At 37.8% G+C, this 26,469-nt stretch overlaps 1 protein-coding gene across 1 annotated transcript in view; it reads left to right on the top strand.

Annotated features, from left to right (window-relative positions):
- The window catches only part of ANKRD31 (ankyrin repeat domain 31), a gene marked incomplete at both ends in the record, with an annotated part of 63,090 nt that extends 40,386 nt beyond the window's left edge, over positions 1 to 22,704 (top strand). Inside the window, 7 exons of the mRNA XM_080362536.1 lie at positions 280 to 380; positions 1,148 to 1,232; positions 3,223 to 3,319; positions 4,701 to 5,757; positions 7,993 to 8,133; positions 8,693 to 8,789; positions 22,553 to 22,704. Coding sequence (XP_080218662.1) covers positions 280 to 380; positions 1,148 to 1,232; positions 3,223 to 3,319; positions 4,701 to 5,757; positions 7,993 to 8,133; positions 8,693 to 8,789; positions 22,553 to 22,704 — 1,730 coding nt within the window. The remainder of the gene's footprint in view (positions 1 to 279; positions 381 to 1,147; positions 1,233 to 3,222; positions 3,320 to 4,700; positions 5,758 to 7,992; positions 8,134 to 8,692; positions 8,790 to 22,552) is intronic.
- Positions 22,705 to 26,469: the final 3,765 nt, after the last annotated feature.

The following is a 26,469-nucleotide window of genomic DNA, read 5'->3' on the forward strand; positions in this document are numbered from 1 at the left end:
AGAAAATGAGGTATAAGGACATATTTGGCTCTTCAGATTTTTGTTATTATCCATACTTCCTTCCATAGGAGCCTTGTGTTTCTGAAAGTTGCAGCTTTAAAGACGTGCTTTCTTATGCTGTCTAAATTTGATGTCATTTGCATGTACAAGATAATTTTTTATGATACATTTTTATGATGTGATCTGCCAGTGCATCTTTGTAATCTATATAAGCTAATCTAATATATTATGCTCCTGCAAATTACTCTTAAATTCGATTCATTTTTCTTAATTGTGAAGAGAGGAGATATCCCTATAGGTTAAGATCAAAACGTCATTTTTATGACTACTTTGAATATGAAGATGCAGCGTTGGAGCCACAACGTGAGAAATACAGTTTGGTAAGTACAGATAAAAGTTTTGTTAAACTGCTTCATAGTGTAGTACTGTGTAGTATCCTTTTCTGACAGAATAACATAAAAATATTATTTAAATAGTTAACCCTTTAGAGTGCATGCGTAAACAGCATTAAGCAGCGGCTTACAGTATATAAGCTGTGGTTTACAGTATATAAGTGTGTGTATTATCACTTCTCTCTGTTTGTGATTTCTGTGGACACACTTCTATTGTGCAAACAGTAGCTGATACTTTTATACATTTCTTATTGCCTGTATGGATAGAAAAAATGTCAGAAATATGAGGCCTTTCTTCACATTTCAAAAATGGTTCTTGGAAAGAGTATGATTTTTCTTCACGATAGTGAAGGTATTTAGGAATTGTTTAATCATAATTTAAAACAGCCAGGAAGATTTTTGCACAAATTGTATGTTAGGAGAGCTCTTGCTGGTACCTGTAGGCTGTGTCTACATTGCCTGGGTGATGCTATGTTGAAATTCACTGTCTAATCCCTGCAGTGTGCTCAGAGGTGGGACTCTGAGCATGGACTAATTTAAATGCCTGGGCAATACCAGGCTGTGACAGCCCCTTGCAGAGCATACCCTTGGCACTACGTACACCTGTCCTACCAGTGCACCCACTGCCTTAATACAGTAATTCCCTTCCTGGAGTGACTTGAGTCCACCAATACTTATCCTGCAGACCATGCATCATGGTCTGTGCTTTATTTGGTGCACTTGACTCTACTTACTAGCATTTCTGTGTTTGTTAGTGGAAGTCTGTTGATGCCATACAAGATGCAGAAGAGAAGCAAAAAGAACTGTTGCTACTTGAGCTGAGAACTCCCAAAGATGCAGGTAGACATAAATTCAAGTTGTTTCACTTTTTTTGGGGGGGGGCTAGGGGCGTGGGGAAATATCTGTGACAGTATAATTTTTCTTCAAATACTGTTGCACATAATATATTTCAATATTGCCTGTGTAAAATACAGCTTCAGAGAATAAGATTTGGAAAACAGCTCCTAGGTAAGTGCACTTCCTGAGCTATTTCCTGTTTACAGGGAAATTAATATGATGATAAAAAAGGAAGCATGCTGCTTGAAGGCATGTGTTTCAAGTCAACATAATCATATAAAATGGGATAATTAGATAAGAATGCACACTGCTGGCAACATTTTTTAGTTACAAGCACGTGAGCCCCTCCATGATCACGAGCAGCTCTGGCTGTATGTAAAGTAACAGAGGCAACATTTTCCTTCTAGAGTGGCTGGACTTTCAGGAGCCTAAAATAATCTATGAGCGAAAAAAGAGAGATCTTTAAGGCAGACTGTGGATGATGGGCAGTTTCAGAAATGCTGGTGCCCAGAGGTGTAATTTGTCTTAGGCTATCAAATCTCAGTTCAGATTAATCTCAAGAGCCTACTAAGTGACATTGACTTCCTAGGAGAACACAATGCTGGTGCTGTATAGCAGTTTAATTGTATTGTGTCTGTGCCATGACTGTTCAAGTGGCAAAGCTTTCTGCAGGAACACCATTGACCAAAGTCTCTCTCCCAAAGTATCTCCAGTCTCTCCCATTTAAAAATAAATGTGAAATATGGAATTACACAGATTTATAGTTTGCAACTCAAATTTATGGCATATGAACTGTTCATTAAAATCAACATGTCTTGAAAAATGTTTGACAGACAGGTAGGTGATAAAATAGGCAGAGCCTAAAGACAGAGATTGGGGTGATTTCATAAATGAGAAAAATAAAGCTATCACACTTTTCCTGTTTAGAGATATGAGTGAAATGAACATGGTGATCTGCTACCAGTACTGACAAAACCATTAATAATCTAGCACCTCGTAAACTAAATCACAGTTATTACTTGTGAAAAGGCTGGAGACTTAACAAGAACATGGAAATACATTGACAAACTTATAATGTGGAATAAAATCAAGATATTTGCATGCACTACAACCTACTGTAAATAATACATTCAAATTCTCTATTAAGCTGCTTTAATAAGAGCAATATTTTAATAAGTAGGTAAATATGGGTGGATACTATGAAACAGGTTTGGGGAAACATTTCGTAAATGCCATCCTCTAGTTTCCTATTTCTCATTATTATAGAAAGCTGTGTTACAATTTCAGGAATTAGCTTATGTGTTTAGCGTATTGTCCCAGTGGAGTCTGCCGGTCCTGACTTACTAGCTCTTCCGTATGTTTTACGGCTAAGAGACAGGGCATATAAAGATCAATTTATAGTTGTTGTTCTTACTTTAGAAAAATACAGTCAACAAAAAGGGACAACTTATAATTTTTAAAATTGTATAATATGGATTTGAAACCATGTAGAACTATGATACATATGCTTCTACCATTATATGCAACTTGGAACAGTCTAAGCTCATCGAACTATTTTATAGTACTTCAAACATAAAGGTTTTAGTCACCTTCTTAAGATTGTGTAACTTCTGCAGGTAGCCTTACATATAGTTGTCATGTTATGTAGCTCCTAGCAACACAAAGAAGTTCAAAAGTTTGAGTGCTTACCATCCATAGGACAGTTCTTTAATCTATCCTGTTCTCTTAGTAATTTCCTAGACAAGGCACTTAAACTTCAAAAATGGGGCTATCTCCTTTTAAGTGTAACTTGTATTTAATTCTTTCTATGAAAAATTTCATTGAAAGTATTGTACTTGTAAAGAGCTATCAGTATGTATGACAGTGAAAGGAATTGCTGTAACAAAATTTTAATATTTTGGCTGTGTTTTTGCTGCATTAAAAACGTATTACTAGAATTACTTGCTGTTCCTCATTGCCATCATAATTTTGATTATATGAAAATATTTGACAGATGTGTATATCCAGAGGCTGTCTCAGGTGCAAGATACTTTGAATGAAATGCTTACAAAACAGAAAAGGGAAAGGGATACCCTTGCTAAAAAATACAGGTAAGTAGGACTGTATTTATAGGAAGCTATTCCTTATAGCAGCACTGATGGAGATTGATAGGAAGTTAACACACAGTAGTGTGAAAGTAAAACTGTGGTTTTCATTCAGATTTTGCAAAAGCGTGATCCATGTTGGCTTCAGTTACTCAAGTAAGACTTTACATCAAGGAAGAACTTCAGGGTTTAGCTAATGCATACTAATCAGTTACTGTTCACACAGTGAGCATTGAAATTAGGTAATGAACATACAGAAGGTGTGGGAAAATACCCAAGTAAAAATTAGGAAATGGAGGTTCTGAGCAGTTAGATTACTTTTGCAGCATTGTGTAGGAAGGCAGTAGAAACTTTTAGTGTCTCTGCCTCTGGTTTTGTTTCTTTAGCACCCTTGGACTGGTAGTTAAACCAACAGCACACAAGAGCCGTATAGAGCAGTGGCTTGAAGCATCATTGCAGACATTCCTTTTTTGTGAGGACACCTCAACTGTGAGCTGGGAGTGCTCACCTCAGTGCAAGCATGGACTGTGTGAATCGTCAAAGCTCTTGCAAAGCCTCTCTGCATCCTTCTAAGAGGGACTGCCTGAATGCTGGGACTATGGACTAGGATTCTAAACCACGCTGCTACTCCTTTTCCCACACCTTGTGGTTCCCCCCATCTTCCCAGCATGGTACCAGAGTAGTAGTGCAATCACTTGTCTCATGAGGGGGAATTAGGCAAAAAGAGTAGTACACTGTGCTGGTGGCTTTTGTGCTAGAGGAAGTGAGGAAAATAAGTCTCCCAGGGAAGGAGTCACACAGGGAGACCAGCTCAGCTAGGGAGCAGGGTCTCATGAAGGGAGAGACATTCCCAGACTAATACACAATATCATAAACTGCTCTGTTTTCTTTTCTTAATAGTCATGTGGTATTATTACAGTTGTGGTTTCACAAAACATTGTGTTCTGTACACTGTAAAACAATTCTGATAGTATCATCTTTCAGTAGCTCATCCTGAGCTTACTTTAAAAGGCTCCAAATTAGAGCCGCAAAGACATTGAATTAAATAAACTGTTGTGATTTGTGGTTGTAAAAGAGCAGCCATTGATAATACAGACCTAGTTTTGATTCCATGAGTTAAGGGTGATATAGGAGGACAAGGCTATTACTGAAGTTTTCATGTTTTGCATCCTACTTCTAATCACGATTCTGCTATTTGTTGTCCATAAGCCTGGGATTTGAACTATAACCTTCATACACGATGAAAAGATTGTTCAAATTTTAGGTATTGGCAGAGTCCTTTGAAACATATTCCTGTTCTTAGTGAGTTATATGTACTGTGTTAATTTTGTGTTTGCAGTAACTCTGGTGTCCTTATTATTACTTTTTTTTTTTTTTTTCTCTATAGGGCTTCAGTGGATTCTTTTAAAAAAGGAGCTCTGAGAAAACAATTAGTTAATCTTGCTTCTAGGCAAAAGAGCCTGTTGACTGTTGCCCAAAACCAGGAACAATTAGTCCAGAAAATACAAAACTACAAAAAAGCAAAGCAAGTGTTCAGTGCATCATGTTTAGATAAGCAAATCTCAAACTTAGTTATTTCCCATGGAAATGATAAAAGTAAAAGTTTAACTGCTGATGAAGTCACGTGTCCTGATGTAGTTACATTTAGTATGGGGCTTGCTGCCAGCACGGCTAATGGAAAGAGAGTAGAAGCACAGCTCTCTTTAGAAAATAGATTTTCAGCTCAGGAATGCAGCCAACATCCACACATCTGCTTGGATGAGACAGGGGCAAATAAAGAAGCAATTAGACGCAAAGAGGCTTCCGATCATGCTTTGGCATCTGAAAACAGGGTAAGAGAATATCCCTTCGACAACATGTCAAAGCCGACAAATGCAGTAGAAGTGGTGACGTTGCCTTCAGAACCTGCTGTTTCCACTGCTAAAACAAAGTGCTCACAGCAAAAAGGCATTGATTGTGTAGCGATTGCAGAACAAGGAAACAAGTCTTTAAATCCCACTTCAGTGACCAACACATTAAATACTGTAGAAGCCCGAAGCACTGTTGTCAATAACAATGTCTGTCAGCCAGGCAGCAACTGCGAGCAGATTCTTCCAGATGAGGATCTACCCAGATACGTAAACAGGGAAGAAGCTTTCCAGCAGCAGCAGCAGCAAATTATTCGGTTAACATCAACAAAGAACTGCCCTAATTATCTGCAGCAAATGATCTTTTGGAGTAGTGAGAATTCATCTAATGCCAACTCAGTGCTTACAAATCTTACCTCAAATACAAATTATCCAGTAAACTTCAGTGAGAAATCTTCCCAGAGCTATAGCAATCAGAAATGTGAACAAAAACAAGTGAGATATAGAAATAAAAATAAGAAAAAGCTTCAGTTGATAGATCTCCTTGAATTGGGAAGGATTAAGCCAGGTGAAAATGTTTTAGAATTCAAACTGCAGGTAATTGTTGAGATATAATAATGTTAATAGTAATATATAATGAAAAAAACCCAAAAACCTAAACAAACACTGAAATGGGGAAACAGCAGCTCTCATTATTTAGTCTGCAACTTCAGCACTTGGTGTTGACAATTTTTATTTGTCTTTTACAGATAATCTTTGATGAGTTTTAAAGGAAAATGCTATGGATGTTGTCTTTCTTAGCCCACAATTGTAACACCCAGAATATTGCATGTGTAAGATTTGTGTCTAACTTTGCATTATCAGTGTGTTAACATCTGCTGTTGCTAGAACCAGAGTGGAATTGTTGGTTGTTTTGCATTGTGTGATACCTGATTTTCATATTGGAAGGAGCAGGAACATTGAAGTTTTTATGACTTAATGTGATTCCTGGAAGGAACTATCAAATCCGTCAAATAAAGGGATGTGACATCAAGGATTTCATAGTGCTGTGATAGACATGAATATATGCAAAATTGCTTGCTGACATGCCATTTGGTTCTATAGTTTACGGTCTGGTATGAAACATATGTGCAAAAGAAAAAAACATAAACCTTTTTTTTTTTTTTAATACAAAAACATGTCCCTCTGCCTCCAAATACAGAGCAGATTTGCAAGGCAGTTGACAGTGGACTGGCTTGGTATTAAGGAAATGATGGAATTATTGACTGAATTCCCAGCTGCAAGTTAGTTTATTTCCAGGGCAACATTTTTATTAAAACATGAAACGTTCTTTTCAGCCAACTCAACAGGTGTAGCTAATGTAGAAAAGGCTCCTTTTTCTGCACCTATAATCTGCTGAGGAATGCTTCTCTGCTGAGAGTGGCTATTTCATGGAGTCTTGTGTTTTGTAACATAAGGCAGCATCAGTAAGTCACAAGCCTCTGCATTGGGATGGGTCATAGGTATATACACACGCTTTTTTTCTTTAAACAATGTGTAATATTCCTCTGAACCTCAGGATGACTAAATGGAAGGATGAAGAATTCAGCATGCTTACTGTCATTTCTCAAGACTGTTATTTGTGATACTGGCTTGATGCAAATTGATCTTAAGGAATTATAACCCTGTATTGAAATGTTGATGTTTAGAGTGTAGAGAAATCAGTGATTTTTACTAGAATAAAACTGACACTTGTTTGTTTGTTGAAGATAGCGCTATGGAAACTGAAGTTTAGAAGGCAGTGTCTTTGTGTTGCAAAAAGGAGATGATGAGTAAAGTTTCCTTCTTTATCATTATAGAGATGTACTTGGGAACAACATACAGCTAGGACATAGTCCTTAATTAAAGTTAGCTTTGGGCAGGGAAAATGCAGTTTTTGAACACTGTAGACCTAAACTGTGGAACTGTGAACTGGATGGAGTGTTCATCAAAATATTTGGGTTAAACATCTTAATTTATATTCTTACAGACACCCAAGTCAGTGGATACACTAGGAGGCAGTTCAGTATTTGCTGCTGGACCATTGTCTTATTCTGATTGTTTAACCTCACACATGCGAAGCACCCTTGCTAAATTCTAATGTAGTTTATCAGCAGCTAATTTCCTCATTATTTTGCTGTGTTAGCTTAACTGAGACCAGTGTAACAAAACCGTGATTTACTGTACAACTATAAGCTGTGCTTCTGGAGGTGCATATGTGTTCGCAGAACTAGGCTGTACTAGCATTATCAAAAAGACAGAGAAAATAAATTATTTTATACTTAATTTTGCACAAGATGAGGCTGTCAGGTTCTTCCTAAAATGTGTAAGTGACGTCCCTTGACACAAGTGAAGTTTTTATGTAAATACGTTTCATCTTTGAATCATTGCTGGAATTTCACTATGACATCCATTTGTTTCACAGGTGTAAGGCAGATTGCATTTCAGCACAGTTTCATGTTGCACAGATTTGCTTCCTACGAGTTCCTCAGTTCACTGTTGGAAAATTAATTTATTCACAGCCTTGTTATGTCTAAGAAGACCTAAGGTGCAACACACATAGGGAGATTTGTCCTCTGACAGTGGTGTCTGTGTGGCCAAAAATGTCATTGTGATGGAATAAATCTTCTTGCTTTACATACCACAGTTTATGATACTAGCATTAAATTATTGTATTTATTTTTCCAAAAAAATCAGCATTAGCTTCAACTTCTCAGCTATGTTGTTCCTCAGCATTTTTTCATGTTTTAAGAATGTTAATTCAGGTTTGTTACTATATGAGTTGAAAATTACTTCTTAATTTTTCTTTTTTAGGAATTTAGTCATAAAGCCACACTCTTAAGCAATGGCAAGATCAGAACCAGTAAGAGACAAACAATGCAGAATGCGGTTCAGTGGGTTAAAGACATACTAGGAAGTGATATTTCTGTAACATGGAAGTATGTGTGGAATAAGGTAGGCCTGATTTTACTCTGCAAATTAGCACTAATAAATGGCAATAACAGATTTCACGTTACTGTTCTTAAAGCAAAAGAGGGTACAAGCCTAAATTTCATAAACTCTTGTTACTCTTAATGAATAAGCAACAAAGAATGAGCCACACTGTAGCTGTACAATGATGAACTAGTCACGAGTGCTGAGAAAATGTGGAATGTCCACTCTGTAAGCTATCAGTGCTTTGAAATGGAAGTTTTAAAGATGATTAAGAAACTGTCAGGAAAAGCTAAAAGGTTGTAAGAATAAAAAGAAGCAAGATTATTGAAATGTCAGGGTGTCAGGGACAAATATTGCAAAAACACTGGCAGATTTTAGAGGGCTTTGCAGGTGGATTGTATTATGCTTTTTTCGTTTAGAATTCAAATTAGCAAATTCAAATATCTGCTTGATCTTGACAGGCACACATTAGACTGTTAAGTTCATAAACTCAGTTTTATAAGAAAAGTGAAGTTTTTACACCCATCAGAATAAACACTAATTAAAATGATCAGATATCCATTTAGATTTGTTTGTACAGGTTACATATCTTGGGACACAGTTGTCAAAATTCATTGATGAAGAAGTGTCACTTTCTAGTGACCTGGAATTACCATCACAAGAAGGAGAGCCTTTGGGTATGTACCACTTAAAATCTAATATTCACCATGACTGAAAGCAGCAGCAAGTGATTTGTAAAGAGCTTAAATTCCAAAATTCCTCTATTGCTTTCTGATAGTTTTCCAGGCTACATGCTTTTTGCTGATTTTGGGCTTGAAAATACATAGTGCCAGAACCTACACATGGTCTCTAAAGAAGTACATTTCTTCCATAAGTTGGTTGTGTGAAGAGAATAATTACTAAGGACTTTGTTGCTATGGGAAGAGTATTTATGTAACATTTTATTTTAAAAATATTTAATATATAGTGAAGTTATTAGTGAGCTGTTTTAATATATTTTTTATTCTATTGGAAACTTAGATACACTAGTGTAAGTTCTAATCTCATGTACATCTTAAAATCACATTAAAAAAATCTGTGTTGTTGGAAATCCCAGTATACCCAAGCAACAGTAGTAAGTAGGGGAATACTTTCTTCTCTGAAAATAAACAGTCATAAGAAACAGCATTAATATGACAAAATGACATTGAGCTATTTTTTCAGAACTGTCCAACAGAGTTAAAAACTTCAGCTTAGTTTTGACAGTCTGTTCCCAGGGAAACCCTGTTCGCTTTGACAGCCAGTTGCACTTGAAGTCTTAAAAGCTTTGAGGTTTGTGATTGATTCTGTTGATATAATGAGACACTGCACCTCACGTGAACTGGAATACCAAGCTTGTTCTGTTCTTAACATACTAAAAGTAAATTGAGAGATAGTAAGTTAAAATAATTAATTTGATATTCAGGCTGCTGTGTTCTACTGGTATTTTCTTCAGGCTAAGAGCATCCTCATTATGAGTTTACATTGCCATGCTTTGATAACTTAAGTTTATACTATGTGGAAGTGACTTAAAATGGATTTAGTCTCCTAACTTTTTAAGTGGCTTTTGAATATTTCACTAATTCTTGCAATTATTCCTCTCATAGAAAATTTATTATAAACATTGTAACTTCTAAATCAGAAATCCATTTATTCAAAAAATACTCTTGACAAACAAAAAACAGCCTGAAGATCAGTACATGTTTTTTGGTTGTTTCCCTCCCCCGGCCAGCCCCGTTTTTCACTAATAACTCAGGGTAATCTGGGAAAGATTATTTAAAGAAGTTTTATTGTCATGTGTAATTTAAACTCACAGTAATTCCAACCCATTAGCCCTAGGTGAGAAATTGAGGGAGGGGAAGCCAAAGTGTCCTCAGTTTCAGTTCTGTTTTAGACACTACACAGGCAGATATATAATAGGAAATTAAACCATGTCTTAAATCACTCCAGAAGAGGGATTAACCTGCACTATTACATTGTGAGAACAGTTGTGGGTACAGTGCAGCTCCCAAATAGTTTCCAGGCCCGGTTCGGGATTCAGCTTGTTCCAGGTGCCGTTCCCAAAGGACACGTTGCCTGCAGCCAGCCTGCCTGACAGCACGGGAAGGTTTGCTGGTGTGAATGTGAGAAATTCTGTGCTGCTTGCCTGAGGACATTCCCAGGCACTCTTTTATCTTTCTAATATACTTACAGCCTCGGTATTTTATAGTAGAAGTTTTATCCTGCTTTTATAAAGAATCAGTCTTTTTTTTTTTTTCTTTCTTTACTAATGAGTTGAATTTCTTTCCTGTGCGTCCCTGAGCATCGTTAAAAAGAAGACTGGGGCCTGACAATTTGAGTTTTTGGAGGAGGACACTATTAAGTACCCCTCCCCCAAACTCCTTCCAGTTTCCCAAATCTTAGCTCAGTGTTCACTAAGTTAACCATATGAAGAGAATGGGAAAGTGGGAATAAAATTGTATAATGCAGTGTATAATGTGTCTAGCCATCTTTTAACGGAAAAAAGCAGCTACCACTGAGCTTTGTGTAGAGCCCAATTTGGGAAGCATGTCATAAGAACTTCTACTAAATCAAGGTCCCTAAGCAAGACAGGTGAAGGAGTTGCTGTTTTGTGGCTACCAGCATAAGAAATGTCCCAGCTTTTCAGTTTGGTTGAGATTAAGGTGGTTTAAGGTTTGTACAGCAGCAGATTTTTAGGTACCTGAAGAATGTTAATGCAAAAAACTTGAAGAGCCCATGTAGTGAAGCAGTCCCAGACCAATGCATGTATTTTAGAGAAACTATAAAGTTTGCAATTTTGGAATTAGTCATCTAAATCCTAACTAAATTTAACATTATGCCCCTTTTTTGAGTCTGAGCTCTTAGTTTCTTCTAGGATCATGCAAGTAGGAATTTCTGTATTCAAGTCTGAGTGAGAACAAAACGTTAAGAAAATAAACAGTACTTTTAGACTGGCTGTACGTAGGAAAACAGAAGAAACAGTGATTATAATGCTGTGCTTTCTGATACATGTAATGATGACATAACGTTTGCTAAAAATGGCCACAAATAAGAAGGATTCTGAAGCAGATATCAGCTGAAGACCAGATGTCAGTTGCAGAGCAGATGTCCGTGTTAGATGTTTCACATTGAAATTCCAGCAAAGTGGCTTAAAGTAAAAGCATATCCAGTTGTCACAGTAAGCATGATATGGACATTCATTTTGCAGATTGCTGTTTCAGGAAGATGGTCTTTGGAAAACTGCATGAGCAGTGCAATTCCTATGCGCTAGCAATCCCTTGCTGCCTTTAATAACCATTAGCCATCTGTAAAGACTAGAACAACTCTTGCTCACCTTTAGGTCATGAAAGACACCAAAGTTGTGTGTAGTAAAGGGTGTTTCCAAGGCAATCCAGATAATTTCTTGATAGCTAAAACATGTGAGCTGTTAAAGGAGGTCTATGTTAGTGTTACTTCAGGTATCTAGCATAAAATGGGCAGCTGAGCTCAATGAGGTTGCATGAAAGCAAGTTAGAATAGTTTTGCTGAGATCATATGTGATGTCTTATGTTTCTGTGTTCCTTGAGACTAGCAGTGAAATTCCCATCTATTTAGTAGGCTACTTTTCAAGTTAAGTTTACGTGGCGTCTAATGTAACTTTGCCAAGGAAAACATACTTTTAAAATACAAGAACACCTCAGTCATCTTACGGCAGCTATGGCTGTGCTGGTAAAGGAGCACAGGAAAGTACGCCCTTACAAGTGTCAGGTAGTGTAAAAGGCTAAGTGGAAATCTCAGCATTTACCTTTAGGAAAAATAAAAAGCTTGACTGTTTTGTGCATTAAACCTCCAGCATTAAACAATACTGTTTTTTTCTTAGAACAAAGTTATCTTGATCTTTTTATGCTCTCAGGAAATAATTTTATCACAAGGGACACCAGCAACCACAACCAGCACCATCAGAGTCCTGCTGCTGTCTCCATTTCTCAGCCTCTTGGGAGCTTTGACCTGAGCAATATTCAGCCAAAAACCCCATCGTTGCCACAAACAGAAGTTGTGAAAATGTCGCTGTGCACTGAAAGAGAAGCAGCTGCTGCCAGGGAATTTAAGAGTAAGATTTTTTTTTTAGCTGCCTAAAAAACCTAATGGTGGGTGCAAGGGCTATATGAGATATACAAAAGCAGAAAGAAAGTAGGTGGCATGGAATTGATTTGTGTTGGAAGGAGTGCTGGAGAAAAATGATGACTTTTCTGATGGGTTGGGTTGATCTAGATGACTCAATAATGAAGTTTTACAGAGCTTATTATGTTGGATTCGTGTGCCTGAATTAGAAACATTTTGTTATTTTGATGTATTTAACAAAATAGCTTCCATATCGTTTTCAGTAGTAGATTAAGTATCTCCGAGAAATAATAGATTAGACAAATGTCTTCTGGATGTAGGTGGAGAAATATGATACAAAAGCGTTGCTGAGCAGTTCTATGTAATATAATTTAAAGGGAAAAGTGGACGTGTTCCTGAAGGGCCTCTGATCTTCATGGAGCTGACTGAGCTTGTAATTTTTTGTTTTCAGTGTTACATTGGTATGTTGATTACACATTAAACCTTGTCTTTAATATTCATATAGTTTAAACAGTGCTTACTGTACTTTGAGCTAGTATTTTTGCCTCTGCCACCTTTGATTACACTGCCGAGGGCTGACCCTGATTGACCGCAAACAGCGTGAACTCAGACTGGTCAGTTCAGGTGATGCTTTGCACTGAAGTGGGTAACAGGGCTGAGTCAGATCTGCTGCGGGATACAGAGGGAAATCAGAGGCAAAGAGCCTAATCGGTGTCAGCCACTGTAAACTGAAAGCGCACCCCACCATAAAGCAATGCTTTATGCTTCTGATAGTCTATCCAGAGACCTTGCAGCTACAGTGCAAAGGATCAAGTAAACTCAAGAGCTGAGAGTACTCTGCGGAAAATGCTTTGTTATCCCACCTTTTTTCTTTTTTTTTTTTTAATACTAGCAAGTAGGCTTGTTATCTTAAATGCCATGGCAGAATATTTAGAGGGGGATGCTCTTTAAAGTTATAAAAAATACATTGTGTAGTAGATTGTATTCATATCTATGCATAAAAAACCCAGTTTGAACTGTCCTTTTATATGAACTGAAAAGTTACACAAGTTGTGGCTCATAGGAGTCATGTTTCTTTACTAAACAGATGAACAGCCACATTCATGTTTTCTCAAATATAGTTGCTAGTTATAGTTCTGTTTGCCAGGATAATGGTCTTGTAGCATGTATGGTCCTTGCCACCCTATTATCCGAGTGCTTAATCCTGTATGGAAAGTTTTAGAGCATGAGTATAGAATCATTTTGTAGCAAAGGTAACTTCTAACAGACAGTGGGGCTTATGCCCAATAAAAGATTCATTATACAATAAAAGTTATATCGATTGGAAATTTACAGAAATATTCCATATATACATTTTTGTTTACACCTTCTACAATTACCCTGTTAAATGAAAGAAGAAACTGCTTAGCATGCACTGTAACCTTTAAAACTTTTAACCAGCAGCACATATCTATCTTATAGAACCCAAACCTTTTGGATCCAGTTCTGAGGAGAAGCTTTTCAGGTTTCATAGTCTGACCAAAATATTTTTTAAAGCAAACACTGAAAAGCAAACTCCTACTTAGGGAGATTCCTTTAAAAACAAGTGTCTCTGTGAGTATTTTACTGAGACTCTTAAATTAAGCTTTGGAAGTGCCATGAGAAGCCTCATAGCCCAGAGATGGATTTGCTGTATTTGTTTGCCCTCTGCATTTGTTTACAAAGGACCAGTCAGATACACGATGCCACTGTTACTTTACTTCATGCTAAATAAATTCTGACTGTAAAACTCAGCTGTATAAATTGGCTTTTAGTTAGTTTACTTTCTGGGCTTTGTTAGTCCTGAAAAATGATAGAGGAGTAATTAATTTCATATTCTTGCTAGTCAGTGTTATGTTCTTGTCTTGTGTACTAGTACAAAGTTGTGACGCTGAAACTGCTGACTTGGCCAGAGAATATTTAAACCCAAATGCATTCCTCCAGTAGAATGAAAACAAGCTGTTAAGTATTACAGTACCTTCTAGGTAGCTGTAAATTTTGCCTACTAGTAAGCATCACATGGGTGTATTTGCAAGAATCTTCCATTAGACTTTAAACTGTAAACTCCTCAGTAGAGGGATGTCATGTGCCTCTTTGAACTGATTGAAAATATTACTTTGGTATTAGTCCAAACAACAAATCTAGCCTACTGTTGCATATTTTTTCTGCAACATGTTTAAAGCTCCGTGTAATTATAATGCAAAGAAATGTTACCCGTTCTTGAAAGCTTGCAGTATATTTTGTGCTGCATAGTGCTCCAGTTCAGAGCCCTAGATTCTGCTTAGGCTCAGACATTTATGTAAGAGACTACTGGAAAAGTGTACTATTCTTCATGGTTTTGCAGGAAATCTGGAAAAAATTATGAATGTCATTTAGTAATTGAAAAGTCAAGATGTAAACTGAGAACCCCAAGTTTAATTTTTTTTTTTAATTATTTTTTATTTTACAAAATGGTATGACTTAAAGGAACTTGATTCTGTATATCTGATTTTTTTTTACTGGGTACTGTTGAATTAGTGGCTTATCATCACCGTCAGTAATGGCAATAGTAATATGGAAGAGAAGTACTTGGATGAGTTTAAAAAGAACTCCAACAAACAAACCACAAAATAAACCCCCTCAAAACCACACACATACACACAAAAAATAAAATAAAACCACACCATACAAAAAGAAAACCCTGGCTTCTAATACTTGTGTTTTCCATGTTACCTATAGCAGAATATTCATCAACTACACAATGTTCCCATTTATGTGACTGTAAAAGACAGGGAGATGAACTATACATTCTTTGTATTTTGTACTTTGGAAGCAAAGTGAGATTGTAGACAAATACTTCTGTCCATAATCATTTTCCATCTCAGAGCTATCTCAAGGTGCAGCTATTACACTGTTTTCTTTATGGCATGCAGGCAAAATATTTAAAAATATTTTCCATCAATTTAAAGTTCCAGGCATTTGCTTTAGGTACTTACATACTTTAGAAAGAGGCACATAGTTCTATCAGAAGAATTTACAAAGCTATGTTTTCCAGTAACTTTGCATACCATGTCTGAAGTATAGGCTTCCTCCATCTGCACACTATTCCTTTCCAAAATCCTCTATCTGCTCTTATTTGACTATCAGCAATAAGGTAGAAAGTAGAATGTTGCATGACTGACTGGGTGGTGAGCTATGTGACCAGCAAAAGCCAAACAAAATTCACTTTTTAGGAGGCCAAAAAAACCCAACAAAACAAACCCACAAAAAAACCCAAACAGCTTTCAAGGACTACATGCCCTGGAAGCCAATTCTAAGAATTTTATGCCTGTATTTCTTATCTGTCAGTCAGGTTTTTCTGCAACTGGAAAATCACTTCGAAAGTAACTAGGTGACAATGTGACTGCACAGAACTATAGACTAATGTGTGTTAGGTGGGATCTATGGAGTTTGAAATAGGACTAGCTTCAAGTTAGATAAGGTTGCTTGGTACCTTGTCCAGTCAAATTATTGATATCTTCAAGGATGGACATTCCAGAACATTGCTGTACAACATATTCACGTGCTTAACCATGCTCCTAGTGATTATTTTTCCCCATATATCTTACTGGAATCTTGCTTATTAAAACTTGCAACCATTGCCTCTTTTTGCTACATACAGAAACCATCTGTCTTTAAGAAGCCTGGCTAAAAGTAAGTAAACTGACTCATATTCAAGATCTTTAAACACTGGCTTTCTGGCCTTTTTACTTTGTGAAATGAGTTGTAAAAGAAATTGTTTAAAAACTGGCACATCTCTTTAATTCATCAGCTGCACTATAACATTTTCAACTGCTTTGGTAGTCCTGTGGAGACTGAGAGATGACTAAGACAAACAGAATTGCTGTAGATAATCTTCCTACAACACATCTACGTTTTCATCTTATTTATGAAAGCCATAAATGAAAGGCAACATGATAAACATCAAGCTTCAAGAGGCAGTGGCTTTAGCAGCTGCTTTGTTTGAAACAGAAGACAGACTTTTTCGACACCACACTCTGACGATGTCAAATGAAAGCGTTTAGGAGACAGCCTGAAGATTTTACCTTGGTGACTGTTCAGCTTATATCACACTTCAATCTTTTTTCTTTTTCAGGAAATACTTTCAACAAAGTTGGGACAAAGCTTTAAAACAAAACAGTTCAGTCTTTAAATCGTGATACGATAATAGCCTAGCAGAAGGCTCTAGAAGTTTTTCTGAGGCTGTAGATTTTTCCAGTGCACAAAAAACATGAGCTGTTGTTTATCAAATAGCTGTTCTGACCTGAGCTGAAACCTGATTTATTCTTGGTCCCCTTTTTCTTCCAGTATGCACCTCAATGTGCTATAAACTGCAAGGGTTTTAAAGTGTTCTGGTTTTAGTTACCCAAGGCGGGCCCTGGAACTGTTCTTATCCACTATCTTGGCACATGAAATTAAGGTTTTCTAAGATAGTAAGAAATAATTTTAGAGAACCTTCTGTTTTCCTTCCAAATTAATATACAAGTGAATCATTGTATAACCAAGTATATAATAATAAGTTTAAAAAGAAAGAAACCTACTTTGGGAACCTGCACCCTGCTAGTTATAACAAGAAGTAGTCTCCTGTGAATCATTTTAAAGCATTCTTGGGGCTTTTTAATGAAGGATACTAGTGTATGCATTTGTTGTTGTCAAATGCAGTATTTTGATATTTAAATACAGTGATTGACTTAATCAAGAAACTGACAGGCCATCTGGACAGCTGTATAAAAATATTTGTTTGAGAAAAATGGAATCAGCCATTATGTTTTATTTTACAAGTACTTATTTTAGTATATTTTATTTCTTTATTAGTTCAGTCTTGAATATAGTTTATTTTGTGGGAGGCTATGTACATTTCCTGATTGATATTTGGATATATGTCAATCGTACCTCTCTCACCGTTTGTGGAAAAATCATGTTACAACTATACTCAAGAAAGTAAGCCACTGAGATTTAAATTGTTCTCTCATTTCCCTGATAGGTTATTGTAACATTGCTGGTTTTCTGTAGTAGATTGGAGGTTTTGCGTTTGCCACTTCACTAAATAAAAAATTTAACAATATCCTAGTACATTAATCCAAGGACCCTGAAGAATAATGATTCAGAATGTGTCATATTGTATAAAGTATTTGTTATTGGCTAACAGGCATTTACCTAGAAGAAAGAACAGTTACTGCATAAGATGATGACGTAGGCAAAAGTTTAAATGGGGAATATTTATATCACTTACCTAGGCAATGCTTGCAAGAAAGCTATAAAGTATTACTAATATTGAACATCTTTCAGACATTTAGAAACAGAAAGATTTAACTGTGTCTCTTGAAAAAGTATAACATCTTCAGGTCCCTGTTGTTGGAACAATACTTTCTGCCACATGAAACATAAAATAATTAAAGAGTTTTCTGCATAAACCTTGAAACTGATGCTTTATAATAAAAGGCATAAATTCTTGATCTTTAATCATACCTGCAAGTCTTTTTTTCCATGCAAATACAGAGTGTAACAAGAAAGGCACTTGTTATGAAATACTTCCAAAGAAGCATGATTCTAGACATGGAATCCTTTTTTTTCCGCTTTGTGACATTGGTTTTGCCAATCTCACTGGAGAATAAAAAGAAAGAATGAACTTCTGAGGAACGCTATTCTTTATTGAGTGTAGGAAGAAATGTTATTTTCTCAAATCTAGCATTTTATCTAGAAGCAATAGAATAGAATAATGCATTGGGAAAGTATGAATTCAGTTCCACATAGTTGTTATACAAATTCTAGTTATAGGCAAATGAGGAACTGAACCTGCAGATCTGATACATGAAGGAAAGAACTGCAGGCTGAGGGACGATCAGAAGATGCTCTAAGTCCTTCTGTCACTGAGAGCTGTGCTATGAAGTACCTGGTCATTATTGTCCATTAGGCATCTTCCAAACAGAAATGATTTATTTATTTCATAAGATGTTACAAATAACCTTCGATTTTTTTCAAAGGGTCATAATTACCAATGCAAAAAATGCGGCATGCATAATTTAGGATCACTTGATAAATTAGTTCCTGGGGAAAAAGTACTTTCAAAATCCAGATGGGGGTGGGCACAGAGGATCACAAAGCAAAAAGCCAAAATCCCTGCTGGCTTTTATCTTTTAGAGGACGGACACCTTAACTTGAGGTGTCTGACTGGCATCGTATGTCTGATTGTTAGAGGAAGATCACTACTTACTGATGCGTTTGTGAGGGCTGAGACCTTGGACTCCAGCATTCACAGGAGGATCTGAGTTAAGATCTGTGTCATGTGAATCAAGAACTGTGGAGAGACCTCGAGACAAGCAAAGGCATTTGGAGGCGAAAAAAAAATACCAGGAAAGTATCCTATTTTGTCAGAGAAGATCTGTTCTTACAATGACAATCTGCCCACAGAAATCACTTTTTCCGAGATACCAGGTCTTGATCAGCTGAAATAAAAGTTATTTTCAAAGTGACCACTAGTGTGAGCAGAATTAATGTGCCTGAGTTCAGTAGCAGCCTTTTAGAGTCCGAGGATACAAAAATGTTCTTTATGTGAGGCACTTGCCATCATTTCCAAGGCCTTACTTGGTCTGAATGGACAACCCCTGCATTGTGACTGGTCTTCTCTAAGTTCCTGAGAGAAGTGTGGATAAGGCCCAAGAAATTTGAAAGTGCTTTAAGACAGGTTTTTGTTCTAAATACTCCCTTATGACACTCTAGATCAAAGGCTGTCACCTTTAAGTGTGTTGCTCTTAGATTCTCTCTTTGCTTACACATCTGTAGCCCATGTCCAGAGTAGCAGCACTGGACCAGATCCATTTGAGTCAGAAGAACAGCATCTTCTGTGACTTTGCCACAGATACTACAAATCAGTTTGTCTTTCCCTCAGGTGTGATAATAATCTTTGCTTGTTTAACAGAAGTATTGAAACTGGATTTAAAAATACCTGTAAATTGCCTCAAATACGTTGCTTAAACTGCAAAAACATTTAAAATCCTCTTACAAATAATTTACACAAGTAAAATAGTTATAAAATGCTTAACCATATCTCTGGAAAGTTCCAACGCTTTCTTGCTTGGGAAAAATAAGGAGGATACTGGTGAGATAGCTGTTTTTAAACACTGATTTTCAGTGGCTATTTTAATGATCAGAGAATGGTGACACTGTACAGAAGTGGCAATCCTCGGTGACTAACCTTTGTGCAACTGGAGATTGTGATGTGACATGAATATCATTGCACCACTAAGGGGAATTCTCCTTAAATACAATTTTTAGGTTCTTAGCAGCTACAAAGTTTTGCAAAAGTTGTAACAAAATGGAAGCACATTTAGAATGGTTTCAAAAGTATAAGGCTGAAACAGATACCAACAGAGACAGGAAAGCTATTGGCAAGCAGACCAGAGACAGTACCTAGAGAAAATATGCGTTTTCCCTGGATTTGTTGTAAAAAGGCTCATTCTGGTATTGATATTGATTGATACTTTATCTTGTAGTTCATCAAGATGGCAGGGACAGCAAGGGCAGGAAGGCAGAGAGGACCTCCCTGTGTGCGTCTTTACTAAGCTTCCTGCTGTACCCGAGGCACTAAGACAAGTTTTCAGTAGCAGTGTGGGAGCCTTTCTGCACTGCTTACAGTCTGTATGCTGATGGTCTTCTGTAACGGGTGAGAGTTAACAGACAGCAAAAGGGAGAAAGGAAACATCAAAGTGGGTATTAAAAGATTAAAAATAATAGTAAGCAAAGGGAGAGAGAAAAGGAAAGAAGAATTGAGAAAGAAAAATGGAAATGGAAAGGACATTACTCATCTATGTCAGAATATGGAGGAAGAAACACAGGAACTAAATGTTCAATTACCGATCCATCTCTACTGAGGAAAAATTATTGTCTATGAAACTTTGATATCTCTGATATCAGAACTGAGGAGAACAGCTTTGGGAGGTATAAATTACTGTGCTTTTGCTAACTGTTGACTGTTACCTAAAGTTACTGAAAGGTAGCAATTAGATAGAGATTTTAATTATTCACTCAGGTAAATTGTATTCATGATAGAATGCTGGTATTTAATCTACAAAATATTAATCCAACAGGTAAAACATTAATTTGACCCAAAGGAATCAACAAAGAAAGTGGTCAGCTGCTGAAACAGTTTATTCCAATAGACTTATTTGGTCATATCTTTATTACACTTTGAAATTTGAGTTGAGAATTTTAGTAAATAAGTTAGAAAATTGCAGTTAGAGTGCTGAGAGGAGTATTTCCAGACTAAGAAAGGAATGTCTTTTCTCCAATTATGGTCTCTCAAAACAGGATGTTAAATGAACTTCAGACTTGGCCAAGAAGTTTTCCTGTACTTACGTATAAAATGTGTACATTTCAGAATGAAAAAGCTTTTTCCAGCTAATCAAAAACAGGTTGAAGTCATGCTTGTCATGTGCGTGTAGACTCAATATTAATGACAATGTTTCAGCTCAGTTTCTGACAGTTTATTTTATTTAAAAAATCACGTACTTACTTTTGAGATAGTTTTTACCTGAAGGTGTCCTTAAAACTATTTTGTGACTTCCCACCCAAGCGTTCCTGTTTATGCCCTTTGAAACACCACTTCTGGGTGAGTGTGTAAGTTGACCTCTTCTGTGCCTGGCTGCTGCTTCGTAAGCGATAACGACTGCATGAGGAGTGTTGTGATGTAACTTCTGAGGTCGGACTTGTGCTCGGCCTGTCTATCTTTATTGTAGTCCAGGATACTTAAATATACCCTGGACTGATATCAGGTTGTGTGCTTTGTTCCATTACGTGCTCTGTTACAGTGTGAGCGTGCTGAAGATGCACAGGGGGCGTGAGGTACCAAATGCAATCCTGTTCTTGCGGGAGTCACAAGTTTTGCTGTGGATGTCATGGGTGTGAAACTACACACATCCTCAAGCACAAGACTCTATATTTCTGCTGCCGAACGCAGACCTCTCACTTCTAATTGCTGTTTGCCACTTCGGTGCTTTGGGTGGTGAGCTCTGGAAGTCAGGAAACGGCAGGGAAATCTTTATTGAGACATGGAGATAAAAGGTCTAATACCTGCAAGATACTCTGATGGTTTTAGCATTGGGACCTGCCAGTGTTGTCAGTTCAGTGAATATATTCTGCATTTTGGAATCAGTGTAGGTGACACAACTGGAAAACTGTGGTAACTGAGACAGACAAGCTCTTGGGATGGCACATGGTAGCCCAGAAGTAAGTGCAAGCTGAATGACCAACTGGTGTCATTTCAAGCATGTTTCCTCTGCATTTTGACAACAATTTACCTTGACTGATCTAGTAATCCTGAAATGCCTATCCTGTTTTGCTTCTTAAGACTCTTAAATAGTGTCTGAACACTGTTTTTTGTTATTTGTGTTGTTTGGTTGGTTTGCTTTAAAACAGAGGCCATCACAGCTTTCATGACAGCCCTCCCTCTCTTGATATTGTCTGCTACATGTGATGGTTCTGCCCTCACTGGCAATTTCTGCGTTGGGCTGTTTGTGACAGCTTAGCAGCTCTGATATTTTGTGCAAGGGTACTGAAGGGAAAAAGTGTGGACAAAAGATGAACAAAAGCAAGTAACTCTGGAGCTCTGCAGTTCCCAGTGGCTTTTGGAGTCTGCGCTATTATGACGTAAATGTCTTGTAACATTTTTTACTGCTGGATCTTCACAGTGTTACTGTGCTGCTAATTTTAACAGTGAAAACGAAAAATTCAGCTTCTCCTGCACTGCCACAAGTGCCTTGAAGTTTATGCATTGCACTAGTTACTTCAGTCCAGCAGATATTTAAGTATTGCAAATACCCATTGTTCAGTCCTGCAGTTTCTTGTATACAGGTGTACACCTTCCTTTTCATATAGTCCATTCAGGACTGTAGGAAGGGCATTCCTTGTGAGAGGGATTCCTTAATTTTGGGGCAGTATACTAAACTTACCTATTTGTGAAAATAACATGTCAAATGTAAGCAGTGCTGAAGAACATCTGCACTTTCCCTTTGTATAATTGGCAAAGGCTGGGATGGCTGACCTCTCACCCTGAGCACCACAACGTGTAGTATGGCCCCTGTCTCACAGAAGCCTGAGTGCAAGTGAGAGATACCAATGAGGTGGCGAGGGTTGTACGTGACAAGGTTCCCAGGATGCATTACAAATTCCTAGGGATCACTAACACATGGTTTTAACAAGCTGTTAACACCTCTCTGGATAACAGTGACAGGGATTGCTTTCTGTTACTCCGATATGCACTGTAATCATTTGCATTCATTTTCAACAGGCTCTTCTGTCCAGTTCAACTCAGAGGAAAGTCTGACACATTTTCTTCAATTCCGTGAGATAGTAGTGGTACGTAAAGAGGAGTTTCTACCATGTGCTGTAATGGAAAAGTACTGGAGTTTCTACAAAGGATGTGAAGATTTTGGATTCTAAAGACTTCTTGAGTGCTAACATTTTTTTTTCACTTGTTACTTAAAAGTAAACATTTGAGATTTTAGAGCTAAATGCTTTGTTACTGTCGTTTTGGTAAATTATTTGCCCAGCACGTGGAATGGACCAAAAGATTGTTTGGGTAAACAAGGAACTGGGGAGTACTTTGTTGCAGGTGAAAGTAACTGCCAATATTGGATTTTGCACTGTAAGATTAAGAAATGGGGAGTTAGATGAGGACTGTTACACACTGGTGCCCATTGTGAATTATATTTCATGTTGATGACTTTATATGAAATTCCACTAATTTCAGTGGCTGCCCATGCTTGATGGGGCTGCACAGAAACAGATGGATATCAACACTGATAATCACTTCCTACCCCTAAACCTGGAACAGCGCTGCCTGAGCACGTGCTATCAGAAATGGCTGCACATGTTTGTGTAATAACGTAAGCTGTTAAATTAGGTGAAAAATCGAGATGAGCAGCTTTGAAAATCACCAGCAGCTTTGCTTTATGTGGCATGGATATATTCAAACATCTGAGAAGGAGGTGGGTGCTTGGAGTGGTTAAAAGAAGAATCTTGGCTATTGGAAGTGCTCAGGGAAATTCTGTTCATATTCCAGCCAAGTCTTTCTGATAGGCAGAAAATATGCTGGCATATGGCAGCAAATGCAGTTAGTGTGTTTGTAGAACACGAGTTTTTCAATCTAACAACATCTTAGATATTCACCCCGATCTCTGGAGGATTTCTGTTTGTTTTAATTTTACAGTGTGTGAATCTGCTTCCGTAGCATATTTATAACACGTTTGACTGTCCTGAGAGTTATCTGCATTCAAATGGCATTCTTGCTCTTTCATTCTCTGGATTATAAGAAGAGATGAAATAATAACACCTCCTACTCCTAACTCCAGTGAATGGGATGAGAAATACCTCCTGTCAATACAGAACAACCTCAGGTAGCTGTTTGGAGTGTGAAGAGCTGTTCTGCAGGGTTTTGATCAGTGCCTTAAACAGAAGGTGGTTTAGGGCAGGGAGAGGGTTCTGGTGTGCAGAGAGCTAATACTGTGCCCTAGCATGCATGAGCAATCATTGCCTGATGGGCTGTCAGGATAAAGAAATGCAAACTGCCTAGAAGTCAAAAAAGTTAAGGGCTACTGAGTGACAGGTATTTCGTAAAGGGCACTTTACATACAGAAAGAAAATGGAGCAGTCTCTCAGCTGCTGCAGCCAAACAAACCTGAAGGCATACTGGTTTAAAGGAAATGTTCATTCAAATACTGCACTTTCACTGAAAAGTGAAAGGCTTTTGATTGTTACAATGACCACTGAATTACGGGTTTGTTTGACGTTTTTTTCTTTGTTACAAGATGTCTAATAAAGTTAATGTATGAAAACTCTGAGGACTTGACAGTAATACTTTTAGTCCACTATATTAACGTGATTACATGACCTAAGGCAATCCTAAAATACAGTGACAAAAAAATCTGGTTGATTCAAGCTGGGCTGAGAGGTAAAAATGCAAAGTGTTACATGAAAACTGCTGCCTCTTACTGATGCAATAGGCAGAAGCAAACTACCAGGGTTTTTTTCAATATTTATATTGTATATAAGCATCTTGGAAAAGGTGTTTGTTTGCCAGTATTTTTCAATATGACTAACAAACGCAAGATTCTGAATTTTCCCTGTTCCCCCTACTGGAATATTTTTCTTACTGTAAAGATCCATTAAGAGATGGCAAAAAGTCATGCCATCAGTAATAGGGCGTTTTGTTTTCTCTGTTTAAATTTGTGCTTTCTAAGTATACTTTTGGATGAAAATAAAAGCTGTTATCACAAGTCAAAGATAGGCAGCTATTAGTGATCCTAACTAGAGCACAGTAATAAAGCTCCTGCTCACCCATGGCAGACAGCAGTGGTTAGTCCTCCCAGCCCCTCCTGCTCCTTTCATTTTTCAGTTCTTTTATTTAGTAAACCCCTTCTCCACTCCTGGGCTGTGAGTTAGCTCGTATTTTGTGTGATGCAGGCTAAAGTAAAAGGGACATAAAATAAAAATAATACAAACCCCCTGGCATTCTGCCTGCTGTTCATCCTCAGATGGGGAATAAGAGGAGAAACAGATGATACGGTGAACAAAAGCTGCAAATTCAGATTAATATTTCCACAGAATTATTTATTTATTTGTTGCCAAGATGGAGTTAAAAAATCAGTGGAAGATTAATACCAGCGAGGAAGAATGCAAGGCACAAAACCAGAGAATGAGAGTGAGAAGGAAGATAAGCAGCTGGGAGGCAGACAATAAAAGACAAGATTCATAGATTTGAGGCCAGCAGGGACCAATGGGATAAACTGACCTCCTGAATAGCACAGGCCAGAGGTTATGAAATTATATAAGCAAGGGAGACACAGGGAAAGGAGAAAAGAAAGACAAAGATGTGGATAAAACTAAATTCACTCTAGGCAGAGGATCAGCACAGAACTTTGCACCTTCTTGCCTGGAAAAGCTGAACTATAACCAGCAAGAGCAGTTAAGAGAAACATGGGAATGAAGGCCAGCTTTGGAAGGGTATTTAAAGTATCGTAGGGTCCAAATACACCTTGGATTTTTGGTGGTGGAAATGCAACTAAGGAGGAAGTGAGACAAAAGCAATATGAGAAAAATGTTGCCATAAATCCTTAGAGCAGTTGCGGTTGGCGAGTATTTTGACGTTACGACATAGGGGCAAAGACGTTTTTTCTGCGTTTCAAATCTTATTAACTGGAAAAAAACCAGCCTGGTTAAACAATCAAGAGAGTTAACAACTACACAGATGAGATTCAGGCCCTTTTCTGGTCACCAGTAGTCAAGTGATCAGTTGGGTAGGAAATCATAGATGATCTGGGATTGTTAAGTTTCTGGCCATATCAAGAAAAGAAGCCTGAACATGACACAGGAAGGGAGTAAAACATTTTGGAGATGGAACAGCATTCAAAGGACTCTTCAGATTTTCATATACATATATATATATATATATTATTGGGTTGGTGGTGGTTTTGTGTGTGTTTTTTGTTTAGGGGCGTTGTTGCTAAGGCTCTGGCTTCATCTCAGGGAAGAAAGTTTTACGCCTTACACCAATATTACTCTAGCAGAGTAACCTGCAGGCGAGTTGTCCAGCAGCTGTGTTGTGATTTCACACAGGTTTCTGTGGAAGCTCAGGCATATGGTTACATATAACTCGGTTGCAGTGGCTTAAGCAATTAGCAGCCTCCAGCCAGCTGCAGGGTCTGTGCTGCAGGAGCGGGCAGATGCTCTCCGTTCTGCCGTCAGCTTCAAAATTTCCCACCGACCCTGTGCACCAGGTGTGCAGGGGCTCAGAGGGCAGAGCCAAGCAGGTCAGCCAGAGCTTGAAATACAAACCTTTGACTGGGAGTAGTTGGGGAACTGCAGTATCCCAGTGCAAAGGCAAAGTACCACAGAATCACAGAATGTCAGGGGTTGCAAGGGACCTCAAAAGCTCATCCAGTCCAATCCCCCTGCCAGAGCAGGAACACCCAGATGAGGTTACACAGGAACATGTCCAGGTGGGTTTGAATGTCTCCAGAGAAGGAGACTCCACAGCCCCCCTGGGCAGCCTGTTCCAGTGTCTGTCACCCTCACTGTGAAGAAGTTTCTTCTCATATTTCAGTGCAACCTCTTGTGTTCCAGTTTGTACCCATTGCCCCTTGTCCTGTCATTGGTTGTCACCAAGAAGAGCCTGGCTCCATCCTCCTGACACTCACCCTTTACATA

The sequence above is a fragment of the Nesoenas mayeri genome (genome assembly GCF_963082525.1).
Source record: "Nesoenas mayeri genome assembly, chromosome: Z".
Taxonomy (NCBI): Eukaryota; Metazoa; Chordata; class Aves; order Columbiformes; family Columbidae; genus Nesoenas; species Nesoenas mayeri.